At 45.1% G+C, this 18,023-nt stretch overlaps 1 protein-coding gene across 6 annotated transcripts in view; it reads right to left on the reverse strand.

Moving 5' to 3' along the window:
* Positions 1-18,023, reverse strand: part of FAM168B (family with sequence similarity 168 member B) — a 270,782-nt gene that overhangs the window by 127,544 nt on the left and 125,215 nt on the right. For 3 of the 6 annotated variants that reach the window (XM_069617841.1, XM_069617842.1, XM_069617846.1), the window contains exon 3: positions 10,166-10,249. In XM_069617841.1, the coding sequence (XP_069473942.1) occupies positions 10,166-10,249 (84 nt within the window). The remainder of the gene's footprint in view (positions 1-10,165; positions 10,250-18,023) is intronic. The other 3 variants (XM_069617843.1, XM_069617845.1, XM_069617844.1) reach the window with 1 other exon arrangement.

An 18,023-nucleotide genomic window follows, 5' to 3' on the forward strand; every position in this document is an offset into this window, starting at 1 on the left:
GCAACCTAGCTTAAAATATGATAGATTGGTGGAAGCTACTTTGCAGGCTATGGATTTTGCTATACAACTCTGGGTAAATTGTACGAAGCAATTGACATTAAATTAGAGAAACAGGCTGTTTTGATGGAACACATGCATGTCTGGCAAAAGAACATTGGAACGGTATTGCCACCAACCCAGATTCATCAGGCCTCTGTACAAAAAAAAAAAGACAGGGAAGTCAACAGTAGCGGTACAAACGTCTACAATAACGCAAATATTGGAGTCTGTTCTTCCACACATTGAAGATATTATTGACGAAACTCCAGTAAATGCGGGAGACTCGCCTGACATTGAAACTGAAAGTAGGTCTGAAACTAATGTGACCAATCCTATAATTACTATGCTAAAAAAAATGTCTATACAATTTTTACCTCTGATAAGGGTAAAACAAAAATGGGGCTAATGGTAAGATACCCAAAAATCAGAGTGCTACTAAAATCGTAGCAAATTCTCGCTCGAAACAATTTAAGGCCATAACATTGCTAAAGAAAAGTAGAACTGTGGCATCGCAAGCAATAAAAAAAAATACAAACAGTAGAGGCAAGTTAAAACTATCCAGGATCATGCGTTCTCAGCCCATAGACTATGCACCTCTTGAGGCATTGATGAAGGAAGTCAACCGTCATGATGCTGGAAATCCACAAAAGAAAAGTGGAGACAGCATTGGAGTCTGCCAGTGTGCCCAAAACTAATTTGGCGGACATGAGAAATGAAGCCATTCGGGCATACAGATTGGAAATTGGAACGGCAGTTGATGCATATATGTCTGGACAATATGCACCAATGCCCGCAGGGTCAAATAATGGGATCACAAGAGGCTCATTGGTACCAAGTAGACTGAATGAGCATGAGGGTAGGCCCGAGGTACAGCAAAAGGCCCCTAAACAAATGGACCATGTGCAAATTGGAGGGAGCAATACTCAAGTGCACTTCCCCTTAAGTCAATGTCCTGTAAACTCTTCAGTAGCAGGAAATGACTTCAATCCCAGAGAAAGCCGGCACACACAACTAACATCTAGAGACTCCTCTCCACAGGACTGTGACAAGGCATCGGAAATGATGGAGATGGTAGAGGCAGTCCTAAAACAAATACAGGCGAAAACAAAAAATGATTTACCGAGATACAACAGTAATCAGACTCCAATGATCCATCTACTAAATCCACAGGGGTGAAAAAAAGACTGGCTTTGTACTCCCTAATCTTGGCCTGTAGATCAGCACCTCATAAGCAATATGATCTCAATAGGAAATCTGTGATGGCCATATTCTCAGAAATAACGCAGCTGGAGGACATCCAATCAGCTGATATTGACTATGTGGAATTTGTGAGAGATGAGAATCTCAGCACCGTGAGATTGTGGTTAAACTCCCGGGTGGTGCAAAATCTTATTTGGTCAACTAAAGTACATTTATTCAACTTGGGATTTGAGCTTATAATAGAAAACACTACAAACTCATCCTCCGACAGTGCCCAATTACAATTAGTGAAACATACAGGGGGGTCAGCAGAGCGGGGCACACATGCTGAAATTCCAAAGGTTAGCACGTGCCATTTTAAATGTGCCCATGATTATCTTTAACTAAATCTGTATGTTGGCAGGATCAGCTTTCTCTGTTGAGTTGGAACACCAGAGGGTTCACTCACCTCCTTAATAATGACCCTAACCAGCTTGCAATGCATGACTTAATTCTTCTACAAGAGACCTGGCTCATATATCCTCCAGTGTGGAATGGTTTTGATCTACATGTCAATGCTGCCTATAGACCTTCGGGCAGACCTTCCAGCCTACATACAGCCATAAAAATGTGTAAGGGAGTTTCATCAGAACTATGGGCTAGCCCAAATAAGCATATGCTCTTGGTGAAGGTTAAAGTTGAGGGAACTGGCTATGCGGTCCTTAACATCTATTGGAATGCGGCCGCTATAGATAATGTTTTTTTTAATGACATAATAGCATTTACTTGATCTGGTTGCCATGGACAATGCAGTCTCCCACTTGATAGTGGCTGGTGACTTAATTATCAATCTCCACACCAAGAAAATTCTATCAAGTGGGGGCAGAGCACATAGAAGGCATATGTTCAGTAAATCCTGTCATTTATACATGTTAAATGGTATGTCTAAAGAAGATTCACCCCCGAAGGCAACCTGGCACAATGGTCAATTGGAATCAATTATTGATTACATTTTTGTGAGTGACACTCTGCTCACAAATGTCGAGGGTTTTGTGGTTAATGATGTTGAACAGAGTGATCACGGAATTCTAATGAAATGGAGGCAGAAAGATCTGAGAAAAGGTGTTCATATTGGTCAAGTGGTGTTTTACTGGTGAATCAGGGTCCCAATAGACCGATGGTCGGAGGATACCTTATATCGATTTAATCAATACCTGGTCAATTCGATACGGAAAAATCCTACTGATGTAGATAATATGGCCTTGCAATACAGCAACACAATGCAACTATTTCAGAACCCGCGAGTGAATTCTCAGTCAAAAAGTAAACATCGACATAGCTTTGACTTGGTTACAAAACTAAAAGGCGGCTGAAAAATGGGCTGAATTGAGACAAGCTTATTAGGTATCCCCCGGACATCAGAAGTCTACTTGTAAAGAAAATCAAGATGAGATCTACCAATTGGGCAAAATGTCATCGTGCAAAGATGTATCGAAATGATGGTGCTGTTATGTTATCTACTCTAGCAACAAAGAATACTGCAAAAATGTGGTCTATAATCAATTCTGCCACAGGGGCTTCACAAATTGCGGCCCAAGCAAATGCTGTGACTGAACAATCCTGGGAGCAGCATTTCCGTGAGCTATATTCGAGTTCCTCAGGGTGCGAAATGTTTTTATGCGAATGTTTTGGATGGCCAGTTTGTGATCGAGTTTGATCAAGAAGATCTATTTCTATTAATAAAAACAGCATCTAATTCTAAAGCAGCGGGACCAGACTGTCTCCACCCTGAGAAGTGGACATCGATATTGCATACCATCTTTTCGACTGTTAATGCAGCCCAAGTTTTGCCAAACACATGGACGCATTCCATCACTGTGCCCATAATCAAGAAGGGTGATCGCCAAGCACCTATCAGCTATCGCCCGATCTCCCTTCTTGACGTTTCAGGAAAAGTTTTTGGCAGACTGTTGATGAAATTCAATGCTTGGACCATTCAAATGCAAATAAGAGACAGTAACCAATCGGGATTTGTAGCTGGTTTGGGAACAATGCCAAATATAATGTGCTTAAATTTGATTAAGAATCACTATGCTGAGCGAGGACAGCCTCTTTATCTAGCGTTTATTGATTTTAAGAGTGTCCGATTCTGTAGATTGAGCGCTGCTCTATAAAAAGCTAGAAAAGCACAATTGTCCAAAGTCCTTGTTGCATGTAGGTACAACAATGCAGGTACGACTAAACTACGAAGGCATACTCTCTGCACCTATTCCGACCATGAGAGGATTGAAGCAGGGGTGCCCGTTGGCTTAGAGTCCGTTTAATATATTCGATATGGGAGATATTTTCACAAACATCTGTTGCGACCCCCCAAAATTGGGTAACAGTAAAGTCAGTTATATTCTTTACATAGAGGACTTTGTATTACTGTCTCAAACGCCATCGGGTTTACAACAAATGTTAAATAAATTGAATCAGTACACATTGGAAAATCATTTACAAATAAATCCAACAAAATTTCAAATTTTAGTATGTCAGAACTCTTCAAGCGCAAAATAAAGAGCTATACATGTAAAATCCAAGAGAAGGCACTTGAGGTGGAAGAACATTACAAATATTTGGGTATCATCCTTACCCAGTCAGCTAAAATGAAGATTGAGAACTGAGCACTACAATCTAAATTACAGACTTTGACTTCGCAAACTAAGATGCTTGTGGCCAGATTTGGAAAATTCTCGCTCAAACGTGCATTTTCCTTCTATCAAATGAAGGTTGTCCCTATATTATTATATGGAGTAGAAGCGGGAAAAGTACAAATGCAGTCACACTGGGATAAAATAGAGGCCAAATATTGGCGGCAAGTGCTACAGCTGCCAAATTGCACTCCTCTTCCTATGCTACGCTTTGAGTTCAGCTCATTGTCACTCTATGCGCAGGTTTTGTGGAAAATGTGTGCTTTTCTTAGGAAGTGCCTGTTAGGACTTAACACCATGAATGTATTAGGTATTGTAGCACAATATCTGCTCTCCAATGTAACTGGATTTGCCAGAGATTGGTGTACATTATTATTTAACGAAATGGCTGATGCTACAGTGAGTATTGAGACATTGGTGACAAATCCAGATCTAGCAAAAAAAAATAAAAAAAATCTATGAATATGACTGGATTAGGAATCTAGCAGCTTGTCAGATGTATAAGAACTTTGACATCTCAGTTTTTGGATAAAAAAAAACAGTGTGATGGCTGAATATCTAATTAAATGTCCATCTCCCCACATACAACGGCAATTTATGAGATTCAGATTTAATCTATGGCGCACACGAGAGATATTGCAGAGGAAAAATCAAATTACACCAATCCAAAATTACTGTCGACATTGTGCAGATAAACAAACTCTGCAACACTTGATCGTAGCATGTCCTGGCCTAAATTTGCTCCGAGCGAAATTATTTCGAAATGTTTTTATGGCATCCTCTGAGACGGATATGAACACAATTTGGAAATTAGTATTAAAAAGTCCCAGATCGGCTGTAAAGGTAGCAATCGTGCACTTCCTTGAAGCCACAGTACCAGACTTTGAGCCAAAACAGCAAAAGCATCACTAAGTGTGAAGGAGATCATAGGTAATTAGGGACGCGAGTTCAGCCATTAGATGGTATTCACACAGTTTGTTTGCTTTTAAAATGATCATTTTGGTTATGTTTTGTCCTTTGCTTTTATTTAATTTTGTGACATGTAGGTTCAGGTTTGATTAAGATACTTAAGTTGTGTAAATACTTATGTTAAAATTGTGGCTGTTGTGATTTTCCTTCTATACCTTTTGTTAAAGAGAAAAATGGCACAATTGGTATGATGTCTTGTAGATAAATGTTGTATTGTTTTTCTTTTTATTGCTGGTTGTAAACATTTGAAAAGTTTTCTAACCAAATAAAAAAAAATAAAAAAGAAACACTGAAATATGAAAGTATGCATCTTTCATATCCAGGGTGGCCATGTAATTCCATGTTCTTTAGAAGTGGAATGACTTCATGCAGATTCGTCCTGCTAAACCTTTGAGGCTTGACATACTTGTTTGCAGGACGCAGCTCTAATACAGTGCGCATGGTTCGATCCTTTTTGGGTACTATATTGTATTATATTTGTGAAGTATATGGAAAAGATACCCTTGTACACCTGATTATTTGTGACAAGTTCTATCATTTCCTTATGCAGCAGGGCCTCCACTTCTGCCTGAAGGATAAGGAGATGGTCTGCAGACATTCTTCTGGTCTTTGACGGGTGGTACAAATATGTCTGGAGAAACTTGATGCAATAATCCTCACCCACTGTCTTGACCACTCACTTGAAGTAATCCCCTCACATGGGTGGGTGACGTGTTTAATCCGACCTATTGGAGATGCATGGGAGGGGACTTGGACCATTTGTTTGCAGAGTTGGGATAGCCTCTGGCAGCTGCATTCATACCCCTCCCTTTACCATGCTGAAACCCCCGTTGAGGAGCTTGGTATGTATTGGTCGATGCTTGGTAAGAGTACCAAGGTGAACCTCCTGTGTTAAGAGCCCTGTGCAGGTCTGGACAAGGACTGCCCTCAAAAGGAGGGATGGGTGTTAAAAAAACCCTGCGCTGCATGTACGGCCTGCTGGATATTTAGTTAAGAGACTTTAAGGTCTCATGTTCTTTCTTCGACGTTGAGCGCGTCATGCACCACTTTTCCCAAACAGAGCAGACTCCTCTATGGGCTTGTTGACGAGGGAGACCGGCACCTCGGGTTTGAAGCCAGAGTTCCTTAACCAAGCGAGGCACTTTAAGAGTTCCTTCCGCTAACACCCTGCCAGCTGTCTCGGCAGAGTCCAATGTGTTTAAAATATTCTGGGCGAAGGGCCATCCTTCTTGCACAATTACAAGCAGCTGTGACTTAACTGTCACAGGAACACTATGCAGTCCATACTGAACCAGACCCGACATCACTAAAGCTGGTAAGCATTGGCAATGCAGGTACTATAAGCCGCAGAAGTCATAGGCATATCGTTTCACAGTCTTTGTCAGCAAGAGTCTCAGCCAAAGACAAGAGTACGCCCGCATGCTTTCTGGTTGTAGTGACCACCAGCGAATCCGGAGCAGAGTGTCCCTGAATATAGAGAGGATCCGATGCAGCGGGCCTAAACATTTTCTCAATGCGCTGTACTGCCAAAGTTAAGGAAGGCGTGAGTAAATAAGGGGCGATACACTTCTATATAGAAATCATTCCGGTGTTTTTTTGAGGATATCTGCTAGTCAATATTAGATGAGTGTCCTGTCAGGATTCAACTGTCTAATACTGACTAGGAGGATCTTACCTTAAATAAAGCTGTAAATTCTTAGGAAGGCAATTATACCCAATTATTCAAAAGGACACTCAAGTGAATTACGGGGGGCACCTATAGAGTCTCCCTATGGTAGGAAAACAACTGTTGGTCGAAATACGTGTCGGCCGGTTAAGCTCAATACATCACTCAATAAAAGACTTACTACAACAATTTTATGTTCAAAATGTATTTTAAGACAACCGCAAAAGCCTAGTAAATGACCAATGTATGCATTTCAAAGTGTGGAGACAAGGGGGAAGTTGGTTTTGCAGCTATGCAATCATTGCAAAATAAGGATCCTAGAATACGATTAACCTAAGCGCACTAGCTATCCAGGCAACTTCTACATATTTACACTCTTTAGGAGTGTCCCTACAAGGAACTTCCTATTACAGGAAGGGCAAGATTTAAATGGCGTGCTCACCATTACTAAGTAGAAAAACAGCAGCCAGACAAGGGAAAGAGGGAAGAATAAGAAAAGGCATTCTCTAATGGAAGAATGTTGAGAAGAAAGGCCACCACTCTCCCTACCGTGAAAGGCCAAAGCCTTAAGCAATCAACGAGAAACAGTCTTGTAAAGCCAAAAGAATGCAAAGACGCTTTATTTAGCAATAAATCTCGTTATCACGAGCTCTGCATTAATGCTACCGACCAGTATGGTGGAAAAAACAATCTGGGGGGACCGTAACGCATGAGGGATCATGGGTACACTACACATCACAGTAGGGGTAGTGTTACAGACTCACACAGGCAGACGTCCCTTTGCGATCTTCGAAAAAAAAGATGCAATACTCGATGTCGAACTACGCACACACAGCATGTGATTTTAAGCAGATTGACAAGCATTTGAAATTAAAAATATAAGTTATGTCACTTTGTTACAAGAAAAACATCACCACAGTTATATGCTGAGCATTGTTCCAACTCCATATAAACAACATCCTACATCAGTTTCCACTCCTATGAACAGGATGCCCGTCATTGGTCAATACTAACGCAGGTGTGCAAGAAGCAAGAATGCTAACCTCGGATTAGGCACACAAGCTTCCCATCACTTCAGTATGCCTTTCTCCATATAGCAAATCGTAGTTGCCTCCAGAGAAATTTAAAGAGGTCGTTTAGCTTATACGCAACTTCTTACAGAGACCATCATGTTTGACCTACCATGTAAACCTAGCTTCTAGAAACAAATCTTGCAACAGAGTCCGAGCGTGCTGGCGAGTGAATGAATACAAGGTAGCAGTCTCCAACGCTAAAATGCAATTTGCAGCTCTGTATTTTAACAGATAGCAATAGCACCCCAAAATTAGAAGCCTCCAACTTGCACATCACACGACTCTAGCCGTGAAGTGTCTTAAGTACCTATCACAACTCCACCTGCGCTATGCAAGGCTGAAAGAAAATCATCCAGCAGGGTACATCTGGAGGCCTTTCAGGTCTGAGGAGGGTTGGCACAATGGGCAGCCATATGTTAGTTCGGGGGGGGGGGGGGCTCAAAAGTTTAGCTGTAAACATATCACGGCTGCTAGGTCCATCATAGGGCTAGCAAGATGCTGGCAATACTACCAAATGCAGATCTTAAAACAATATCAGAATGCAAATGCATGGTTCTTAAACGCAACTCGAGAGGCCATCCCTATTGTCGCCCCAAATGCATGCAATGAGCTAAAACCGCAGACCCACGCAGTCTCCAATGATTTCACAATGTTATTCTACCACAGACATGCAGAACTACCAACTGACAGTCAATCACACATACTGCAACATGCAGGATGAGCACAGTAGACACTTCGCGATAAAAGGCTGTTGTAAAGGAGGGGCAAGAATGTATTAAGATTTCTATAAAGAACAAAAAATTAATGATGCCCCTTTCCTTAGATTTGGCTACAACTCCATTCCAACAAGGTTAGGAATCTGATTTCACAGATCAAAACATTGAGGGGTGTGTGGGGGGCGGGGGGGGGATGAGGACAATCATCGGTCAGACAAGAAGTCTGCTATGGAAATAGGTCTTCGTGCTGCCCTTGCTGGAGCCTTTAGACTTCAATATTCACATTTTTAAACGAAAGATACCATCTACTTGATCACTGGAGACCTTAGCGGATTTATTAGCAGTGTTAAGTCCCACCTTTAGTTATTAATACATTGCACTTCTGAAATGCTTTGCGCTCGTAATTCAATTAAGGTGCTAGGAGCATCCCAAAAAAAATTATAATTGGTCCAAGGACAGTGGTAAACAATGGTTTATAGAAAACAAAAAAGGTAACCTAAACGTTTGGAAGAAAAGAAGCCACCATCGGGAGGGCAAGCATTCCTTTGTGGGAAAGAATGTTAACTACTTCTGAGGGCAAAATGTCAAAATCGCTAATGCATCTGGTTGAAACTAAATTTAACAATAAATAAAAGGTAAGTGTTTTATAACATGACTGACTGCAGCTTCAATGCAAGGGACCGGGTTTCAAACCGGTGCTGCTTGACACAGTTTTGCTCCCAAATCTACCTTGTCCCCCGAGCAATCATACCAGCCGAAATCTTGGCAATCAAGACGCCAATCCAAATTCTGTGTGCGTTTCTGCGTTACATATGGAAGAATAACGTAATTCCTTTGATGGACTAGATGCCTGCAAGGGCAATGAGGATGCAGTGGACATCAAATTCCCCATTATGCTTTTCAAGAGAATATTGTGTACAGCTTGTTACACTACTAATGTTCACAGGTCTCAAAAAAAAACTTGTCTTAACCAAGTGGGAGAAGCACTTGGTTAATACTGGCAAAACCAAAAAGGGGTCCAGAAAATACAGCTACCTATTGTGGAATCTCAATTTTGGCAGTATGTGCCAAATAAAAGCTTGAGTAAGACCAGAATTTAAGCCTTAAGAATGCATCTAATGGAAGCTGTACAATTCCCTAAGCAGAACAGTGGAGTGGTTCTGGTCTGGTCCATGATGGCGTGAAAAATATGGTTCTGTTCCATTAATTGAAAAAACAGGAACATATGTCACATGGAAAGTAGTTTTCAGTCATCGCACCTGGTGGTGGGAGGTTATTTCATTCAGGGGTTGCGCCACACTGTGGTGGTACTCCCTCCTACCAAGTGAGGATTTAATATATCTATTTAACCAAAAGAAGGGACACATACATAATCACTAACACAACATGTTACCCTCAGAGCTCAGAAACACTACCACCAGCCACTTAGCAAATATTGGCTGTGTGTAATATGATTAATAACATGTACAAGCCATTTACTAAAATGTCATCTTTTAATTTATTTACTTTAGTATCCAAAAACTTTTTAAAAAAAAAAAAACACATGCCACATAAAAGTATACAATGTTAAAAGTAGTTTTTCCACCACACAGAATCAAGTTCACAAATGCTCGATACACTACGCAACAGCAACTTAATTTCTCTTGCTTCCTACTGCGTAGAAAATAGCCCCCTGGTGGTGGGGAGAACATTTGTGGCTAAAAGAGACAGGTAATGAAGTATGCATTAAAACCCATACCAAACTTGTTTAACTATGTATGCTGTACGGAATGTAAAATACATTTTGGAGATGCTGATAAGGTTATAAACCGTCCCATTAACCATACACACCTGTTTGGAAGGCAGGACTTGCTCCAGCATACATGTTAGTAGAATAGGCAGGCGCAGCTGCTGCATAGCCCATTGGGAACCCTGCTGAGAGTTCAAACACATTTTAGGATTAATGCAGTGAAACCGCCAATTCATTACAAGTAGCTTCTGTACCTAGAGAAAAAACATTCAGAACAAAAACGGTTTGGTTGTTGCAACATTCATGCTGCACATTTTTTGGAAACTGTCCTCTCGGTGCTCAATGAAGTAGTTCTGCATGAAGCAGTTTGATAACACAAAAGGCCACCCCTCCCCACCCCCACTGTAATCAAGGTCTATATACATAGGAAAGAAAACGCACCAGAATCCAACTTTGTGCAAATAATCCAACATCACTACCCAATAGGGGCAGGAGGGTACGTACAGCCATGTTAACGCAATACCAGTGGTATGTACCGTTGATGTTAAGGTGTGCACTGAACTCCCAGGTTGCTGCTTTTGCAGATCATCTGTAGTGGTACATTGGCTAAGTGGCAGGGTAGATCCTGTGCTGCGCGTGGAATGTGCCCTGGATTTGAAGGGTAGTGTTTTACCTGCCAGTGAATAGAGCTGTAAACAACTGACAATCCATCTAGAAATGGTAGCCTTGGTAATTGGGTCACCTTCCCTACCAGTAGCAAAATACACAAACCATTGACTCGTTTCGCAAAACTTCTGCTATCTAGTGTTATGTTATTGTGCATTTGCACAGCACCGTTTTACCGTTGTGATCTCAGATCTCAAAGCGCGGTGGGTTGAACGCCCTCTGGGACTGTAGATCAGGTCAGTGGAGAGAGTAGGGTAGTAAAGGGGACTTGGGTGCACTATGTGTGCAGCCAGGCTGAGTTTTCGTGGGGGCGGGGGGCTGCATTCTAATGCTAGGAGTGGTGTCAAGGTTGTGTGGGATCAGTAGTATGTGCACAGCAAGGCAGATTGACATGGGGGTAGCTGCATTCCGGCAGAGGAGCAGCTTTTGTGAGAGATTGTGTGCGCAGTTAGGCCGATGTATAGCAGCATTCGAACGATTGTTGGGTGGTCATGGTGGTGTTTATGTGTGCAGCTAGGCCAAATTAAATTGAGGGGTATAGCTGCATTCTATTGTTTGTTGGTGCAGAGGAGAGATTCAGCATATTGGTGCTTGTTTCAGTATCTGTGCAAGTGGAGGGTGTCTCTTGTTCCTGCCAAGTTAAATATTCTCTCTATTTTAGAGTTTTGGTGCTTTAGTTCTCCTGGAAACATTGGTGTGTTTACCCAGCTTGGCTGTATCTTCCAGCTAACAGTATTTTCAATGTTGATTTGGCCAATTCCAAACCTTTACTGTACCGAGCAAATTGCAGGTATGTGGTCCCATGCCCAATGTATTCTGCAATTGCTCATCGGTTAACACGTGTGTGTGTGTGAGAGAAATATATTCTGGAAAAAAGATGGACGTTCGATAGACTGGTTAACATGTTATTTTGAGATTAACTAGTGAGAAACAGTGGTGTGTGAAGCACTACTTTGTTCATATGTATGGTAACAAAAGGTTCAGTCACGGATAGAGTTTGCCTTTCAACAACTTCTAGAAGAAACAGTTATAAGCAAGGCCACTTTGTAAGAGATCCCGAAACAGTTTTGGGCATAGCCACAAAAAGGTGCTTCCATGAGTCTTAGGAGTACAATGAAGTCCCAAACTGGGAGCACGTAAGCAACAGGACGACTTAACCTCTTTACTCCTTCCATGAAGGCCTTAACCACTGGTACTTTCCACCAGGATACTGCCTGTTTTCAGCTACACAGTGAGTTGTAAATTAGACCAAACTACAAAGCAGGTAAGTAAGCGTGTGTGTGTGTGTGTGGGGGGGGGGGGGGGGGGTGTGGGTGTGCATTCGATGGGGTGAACGGTCCCACTTGCACTAGACAACAAAACGCTTCCACTGTTAAGTTAAAGGATATTCATACCGTGCACTATCACCACCGAAGTGGTCCCCTGGCGCTCTGGCGGATCTGAAAAGCAAGAGTTAGTAGGGCTTAGCAGGAAAAGACACTGTTCGCCGAGCATGGGTGTGATTTTTCGGTCAGTAGCCGTCGTGTGCTGTTGTACCAAGCTGTGTGTTTGTTTCGTTGTTGTGGTGAAGTGTGCAGTTTGCTGTCCAGTATAAGTATGATTGTGTTAGGTTTTGGAATTCGAGGTGTGAGCAAAGGGATGAGAATCTTAGTGGGGTTTGGTTAGTGGTGGCCTTCCATCGTACCTCTTAATGCTGCGACTACTTGCGATACACTTACAGCGTCGCATATTGTGGTGCTCTTGGAGGGCGGGGGGGTGAGGAGACCCTCTCCCTCATTTTGTGTAGGGTTGTCTGGGGGCTATCTAGAGGCAATGTCTCCTCCTCCACCACCACCACCCAGTGTCCTGGTTGATTTATTTGTGAATCTGGTTTGCCCTAGGCCTATACTGCAGTGAATTTACCATCTCTTAACTCAACCTCTTCGGTGGAGCGTTGGGGGGGGGGGGGGGGGGAGTGGTCTTTTGCAGAAGACCTTTCCTTGTTTTCCAAGTCTACCTGATCCCTGTGGTTTCAAGTCCGCTCGCCTCTTCTGTACAGTGTCTTGTGTTCCGTTTGGTTTTCAGGCCTCCTTACGACTTTCCATACACCAGAGGCAATTGCAAAATCTATTAAGCTCAGTGTTTGTGTGCAGGTAGGAGTTAACAACCCTTGTTGTGTGTGCAGGTTAGTGAGTTTAGCTTCGACAGTGTACTGATGAGTGGGAGGAGACATTCAAGCAAACCCCCCCCCCCCTTTATTCCCATGCTTCCCGAGTGGACCATGGCATGCCTGCTTCAAGTCCAGGGCCCCGGACTTGGGGCACTCATATGGGAACACTTCAGGGAACCATCGCCCCTTTCGCACAAATACACCTATGATCACTACCACATCCTTATACCTTACATTATGAGGTATAGTCAAGACTCCATTTTGTACCGCACAGACTCCATCTTGCAAATAGGCAAGAGGGTGTTCAGATCTCACCCCAACCTGCAACCATCTTTGGAAGCACACAGTTCGTGTAGCGCTTCCCCCGCCACCACCTCGTTGCCATCCGCATAACTGCCTGGTTCCCATGAGAAGGCTGGCAGCAGAAAAGCAACAAAATCTACACTGTATCACTCGCCGTCTAAACTACCTCTATTGATTTGAAAGGCAGCTCAAGGGGAAGAGGCGAAGACCAGGGCTATCTGTCTCTGTAAAACCTGCCCCGCACCCTTTATACCTGGGCCGCAGACACCTAATCCCTGTGTACCCCAGAGCAGAGTCAACAACAGGAGACTTAAGGTGACAAATGTATCTTCCCTTTCCAACCCAAGTGCGTGAACGAAGGCCCTCTCCTCGTATTTGGAAGGCATGTAAACCCGTTGACACCTTCAATGAGCCACTGAGCATAACAGTGTAAATACGTATACGTAGGTATTATAAGCTTTTAGGATAGCTCGTTCTATTGAAATCAGAATGTGTATTGATTTATAACATTTAAATGCCAGCACGATTAACGTGCAGTCCCGTAATGAGTAAACAAGCCAGAGACCTATGCAAGCTCACACAATGCTACCTCGCTGTTAATGAAGCAGAATGTACGTCTAGAGACAGAATCATGTGAATTGTTGATCGAAATTATTCATGTTGTATTGATTGTGCGCCAGCCATCCCTTTCCTACCAACCTCTCGTCCCTGTGTTACGAGATTGCCCAGAAGCGTATGAAGTTTGAACAATGTCATAGGGTATTCCTTTCAAATACAGAAGCAGCTAAGTGTACATAAAGCAGTGACTTGTTATATGTAAATGTAAATGACCCCCGCCATTTCTTAAGTGATGTGAAACTAAAGACCTCAGTAGGAGGGCCTTGAGCCCATTCCAGAACACCCTGTCCAAGTGCAGAGTTATGTTGTTTAGAAAGGCCCTCGAAGAAAAGATGTCCACAGATGAAATCTGTTTCCTGAAATTCGCAGTAACCATATACCCCTGCCTCCCCGTCAATAATGAAGAAGAACAAGTTACTTTCTTACCTGGTAACGTTCTTTCGATGGATGGTCAGACGACGTATTCCATATCTATGACATGTAATCACCACAGCTGTGCTGCTTCTGAAACTTTTTTCGGCGTCTGCGTCCTGCGTCGATGTGCCGTCGTCGAGGGCCTCCTCCGACGTCCTCCGATGTGATAAGTAGGACGCACGACGCCCGTAGCCTCAGTTGTAGTTTTTTCCCCCAGAACGTGTGACACTAGACAACTGCCAGTCAGACACAAAGCCTTGCGGAACGTAAGCTGCAATCGCAAAAGAAATTCTGCAGCGGGGAAGGCAGGGCGGGAGCGATATGGAATACGTCGTCGGACCATCCCATCGAAAGAACGTTACCAGGTAAGAAAGTAACTTGTTCTTCGAGGGGATTGGGTCCTCCGACGTATTCCATATCTATGACAGACTCCCAAAGCAGTACCAGAGCAAGGAGGAGGGAAAGAATTTAGAATCAAAATTTAGAATAGCCAATCAAATAGCAGAGCAAAGGACCGCCTTGCCAAAGGCCAGATCCTGTGCTCGGATGGAATCGAGGGAATAGTGACGTACAAATGTATGTACTGAAGCCCAGGTGGCTGCATCACAGATGTTGCGAATAGGAACACCCCTCTGCAGGGCAGTAGACGGAGCCATACCCCTGGTAGAATGGGCCCGCAAGCCAGCCGGTGGGTCCTTACCAGCCAAGCAGTAGCACTCCGAGATGGCCAAAATAATCCAGCAAGACAAAGTCTGTTTCGCCACAGCTTGCCCCAAACGCTTTCCAGCGTAACCAATAAAGAGTTGATCGTCCACTCTGACCTGGGACATGCGTGAAACATAAAAGCTTAAAGCTCTCCTAGGATCAAGCCTATGGAGCCTCTCCTCTCCCTTACCAGGATGCAGAGGAGGATAGAATGCCGGAAGAACAACCTTCTGGGCCAAATGAAATTCCGTCACTACCTTCGGAAGAAAAGAAGGACGAACTCTAAGGACAACCCTGTCCTTGTGAAAAACAGTGAGGGGTGGCTTAACTGAAAGTGCCTGTAACTCACTCAATCTGCGAGCGGAAGTAACCGCAACTAAAAACACAGTTTTCAGAGTTAACAGCCTCAAAGGGCAAGAATGTAAAGGCTCAAACGGAGCACCCATAAGAAACTTAAGAACAAGGTTTAAATCCCAACCGGGCACCAGGAAAGGTGACGGAGGGAACACATTAGTGAGCCCTTTCAGAAACTGTGAAATTAAAGGGATTTTAAAGTAAGAACACTCTTCAGACGAGCGCTTAAAGATGGACAGCGCCGCCAGGTAACCTTTAATGGTACCCACTTGCAAGCCCCTGTGGGCCAAAGAAAGTAAAAAGGACAGAACCATGGGGATGTCACATGCAAAAGGATCCACATTCTGAACTCTGCACCAGTCGCAGAACTTACGCCAACGGTACAGAGACTTTGTTGCTGGCCTTCGGGCCGAAAGCAACACCTCCATCACGTCTTCAGGGAGGTCCCAATCCCTATACCTCAACCTTTCAGAAGCCAAGCGTGAAGGTTGAGGGATCTGACCTCTGGATGGAGAACCTGACCCCCCTCCCGTGAGAGCAGATCGTCTCGGTAGGGAAGACGACGCGGAGGGCAGATGGCCAAGTCGAGAAGGTCCGGGTACCACGTCCTCCGAGCCCACGCCGGAGCAATGTAGATCATCCAGGAACCAAACTTCCGTAACCTCCGCAGCACTTGCTGGATGACAGGGACTGGAGGAAACGCGTACAGCAGCGGGAATGACCACGCCACCACGAACGCGTCTCCTAAGGCTTCTTTTGGAGGAAATTCCCGCGAGCAAAACCTTTCGCACTTCCGGTTGACACTGGAGGCGAAGAGATCCACTTGAGGGGTCCCCCACAGGGCGAAGATCTCCAGGAGAATCTCCTGAGCCAACTCCCACTCGTGAGAGATCGTGCTCTGCCTGCGCAGAGCGTCCGCCATCACGTTTTCGTCTCCGGCCAGATGAACTGCCAAGATCGAAACTTCCTGCTGGATGGCCCAGAACTCGAGCTGCATCGCCTCCCTGCACAGAGGAAGTGACCCTGCCCCCCCCCCCTCCTTTTTTGTTGAGGTAGTGCATGGCCACTGTGTTGTCCGTCAGGATCAGGACACTTTTTCCTCGCACAGTCGGCAGAAAAGCCTTCAGGGCTAGCCTGACGGCCCTCAGCTCCAACAGATTGATATGGAGTCTGGACTCCGACGGAGACCAACGACCGCTGACTGTCAGTCCGTTGGCATGAGCTCCTCAACCCGTGAGGGATGCATCAGTCACGATCGTCACCTCCGGCCAGGGAAGCCAAAATGGAGCCCCCTTCATCAAGTTGCCTTCGACGGCCCACCACAGAAGGTCCTGGGCGACCGAGGGCGGCACCTGAACCGGGTCAGACATCCTGCCTGAGGACTGCGACCATTGCGTCTTGAGCGCCCACTGCAAAGATCTCATCCGCAGGCGAGCCTTTGGCACCAGAAGAATGCAGGATGCCATGAGGCTGAGCAACCTCAAGAACTCGAACGCTGGGATCGTCTGGGCATGCTGAAACTTGTGCACCATCTGCTGAATGTGAAGAGCCCTCACCTGGGGAGGAAAACACTGCCCCAGGGAAGTGTCGAGCACTGCTCCGATGTACTGGAGCCGCTGTGTTGGCGTCAAATGGGACTTCTTTAAATTGAGGGAGAAGCCCAGCCTGTGAAGGGAGTGCCAGGTGACGGACAGATGATCCAGGACTTGCTCGGGAGAGCTCCCCCTGATCAACCAATCGTCCAGGTAGGGGTAGACGTGAATCCCCCTTGCCTGAGATGCGCTGCCACCACCACCATGAGCTTGGTGAAAACCCTCGGGGCGGAGGTCAATCCGAACGGCAGGACCCGAAACTGAAAGTGCGAGTCGCCAACCGCGCACCTCAGGTACTTCTTGTGCTTGGGATGGATCGGCACATGGAAGTAAGCATCCTTGAGGTCGAGTGACACCAACCAGTCCTGAAGCTGAAGGGCCTGGAGGACTTGAGAGAGAGTAACCATCTTGAACTTGTCCTTCCTGAGGAGTTTGTTCAAACCGCGCAAGTCCATGATGGGTCTCAATCCCCCGTCTTTCTTTGAAATCAAAAAATAAGGGGAATACCATCCCTTGTTCCTCTCCGCTACAGGCACCAGTTCTATGGCGCCTTTCTCCAGCAGGGCTTGAATTTCCTGCGCAAGGAGTGGATCCGGACTCTGCAAAGAGGTTCCCCGGTGGATTGTCGCGAGGCCTGTGGCGAAAGGGAAGACAGTAGCCGTGGGTTATGATCTCCAGAACCCACACATCTGAAGTAATGGCTTGCCACTCTACAAGATGCTGCGCCAGCCTTCCCCCAACCGGCGAACCATGGGACATGGCCTCATGACTGAATGGGAGCGGCTGCGGCGTTACCTGAGGGCAAAGAGGCAACTGCCCGAGCGGCCTTGGCACCACGGGTACCCTGTCGTCCACCTCTGGTACCCCTGCGTTGGCCTCTTTGACTGCCAGCTCCTCTCGCTTTACTGAAGGACGAGTAATAGCGAAAGGAACCACCCCTCCACTGCTGTCCCCTAGGACGAAAAGGCGGAGGCTGGCGAACTGCAGCGCCCAACGACTTCGCTGCAGCTTTCGAGGTCTGCAACCTCTCAAGGCTCTCGTCAGCCTTGCTGCCAAAAAGGTGTTCACCGTCAAAGGGCATGTTGAGGAGCCGAGACTGCACATCAGGAGCAAACCCCCGACTTCCGCAACCACGCAAACCTGCGTATCACGGTGCTC

Source organism: Ambystoma mexicanum, chromosome 10 (genome assembly GCF_040938575.1).
Source record: "Ambystoma mexicanum isolate Mex_15411 chromosome 10, UKY_AmexF1_1, whole genome shotgun sequence".
Lineage (NCBI taxonomy): Eukaryota > Metazoa > Chordata > Amphibia > Caudata > Ambystomatidae > Ambystoma > Ambystoma mexicanum.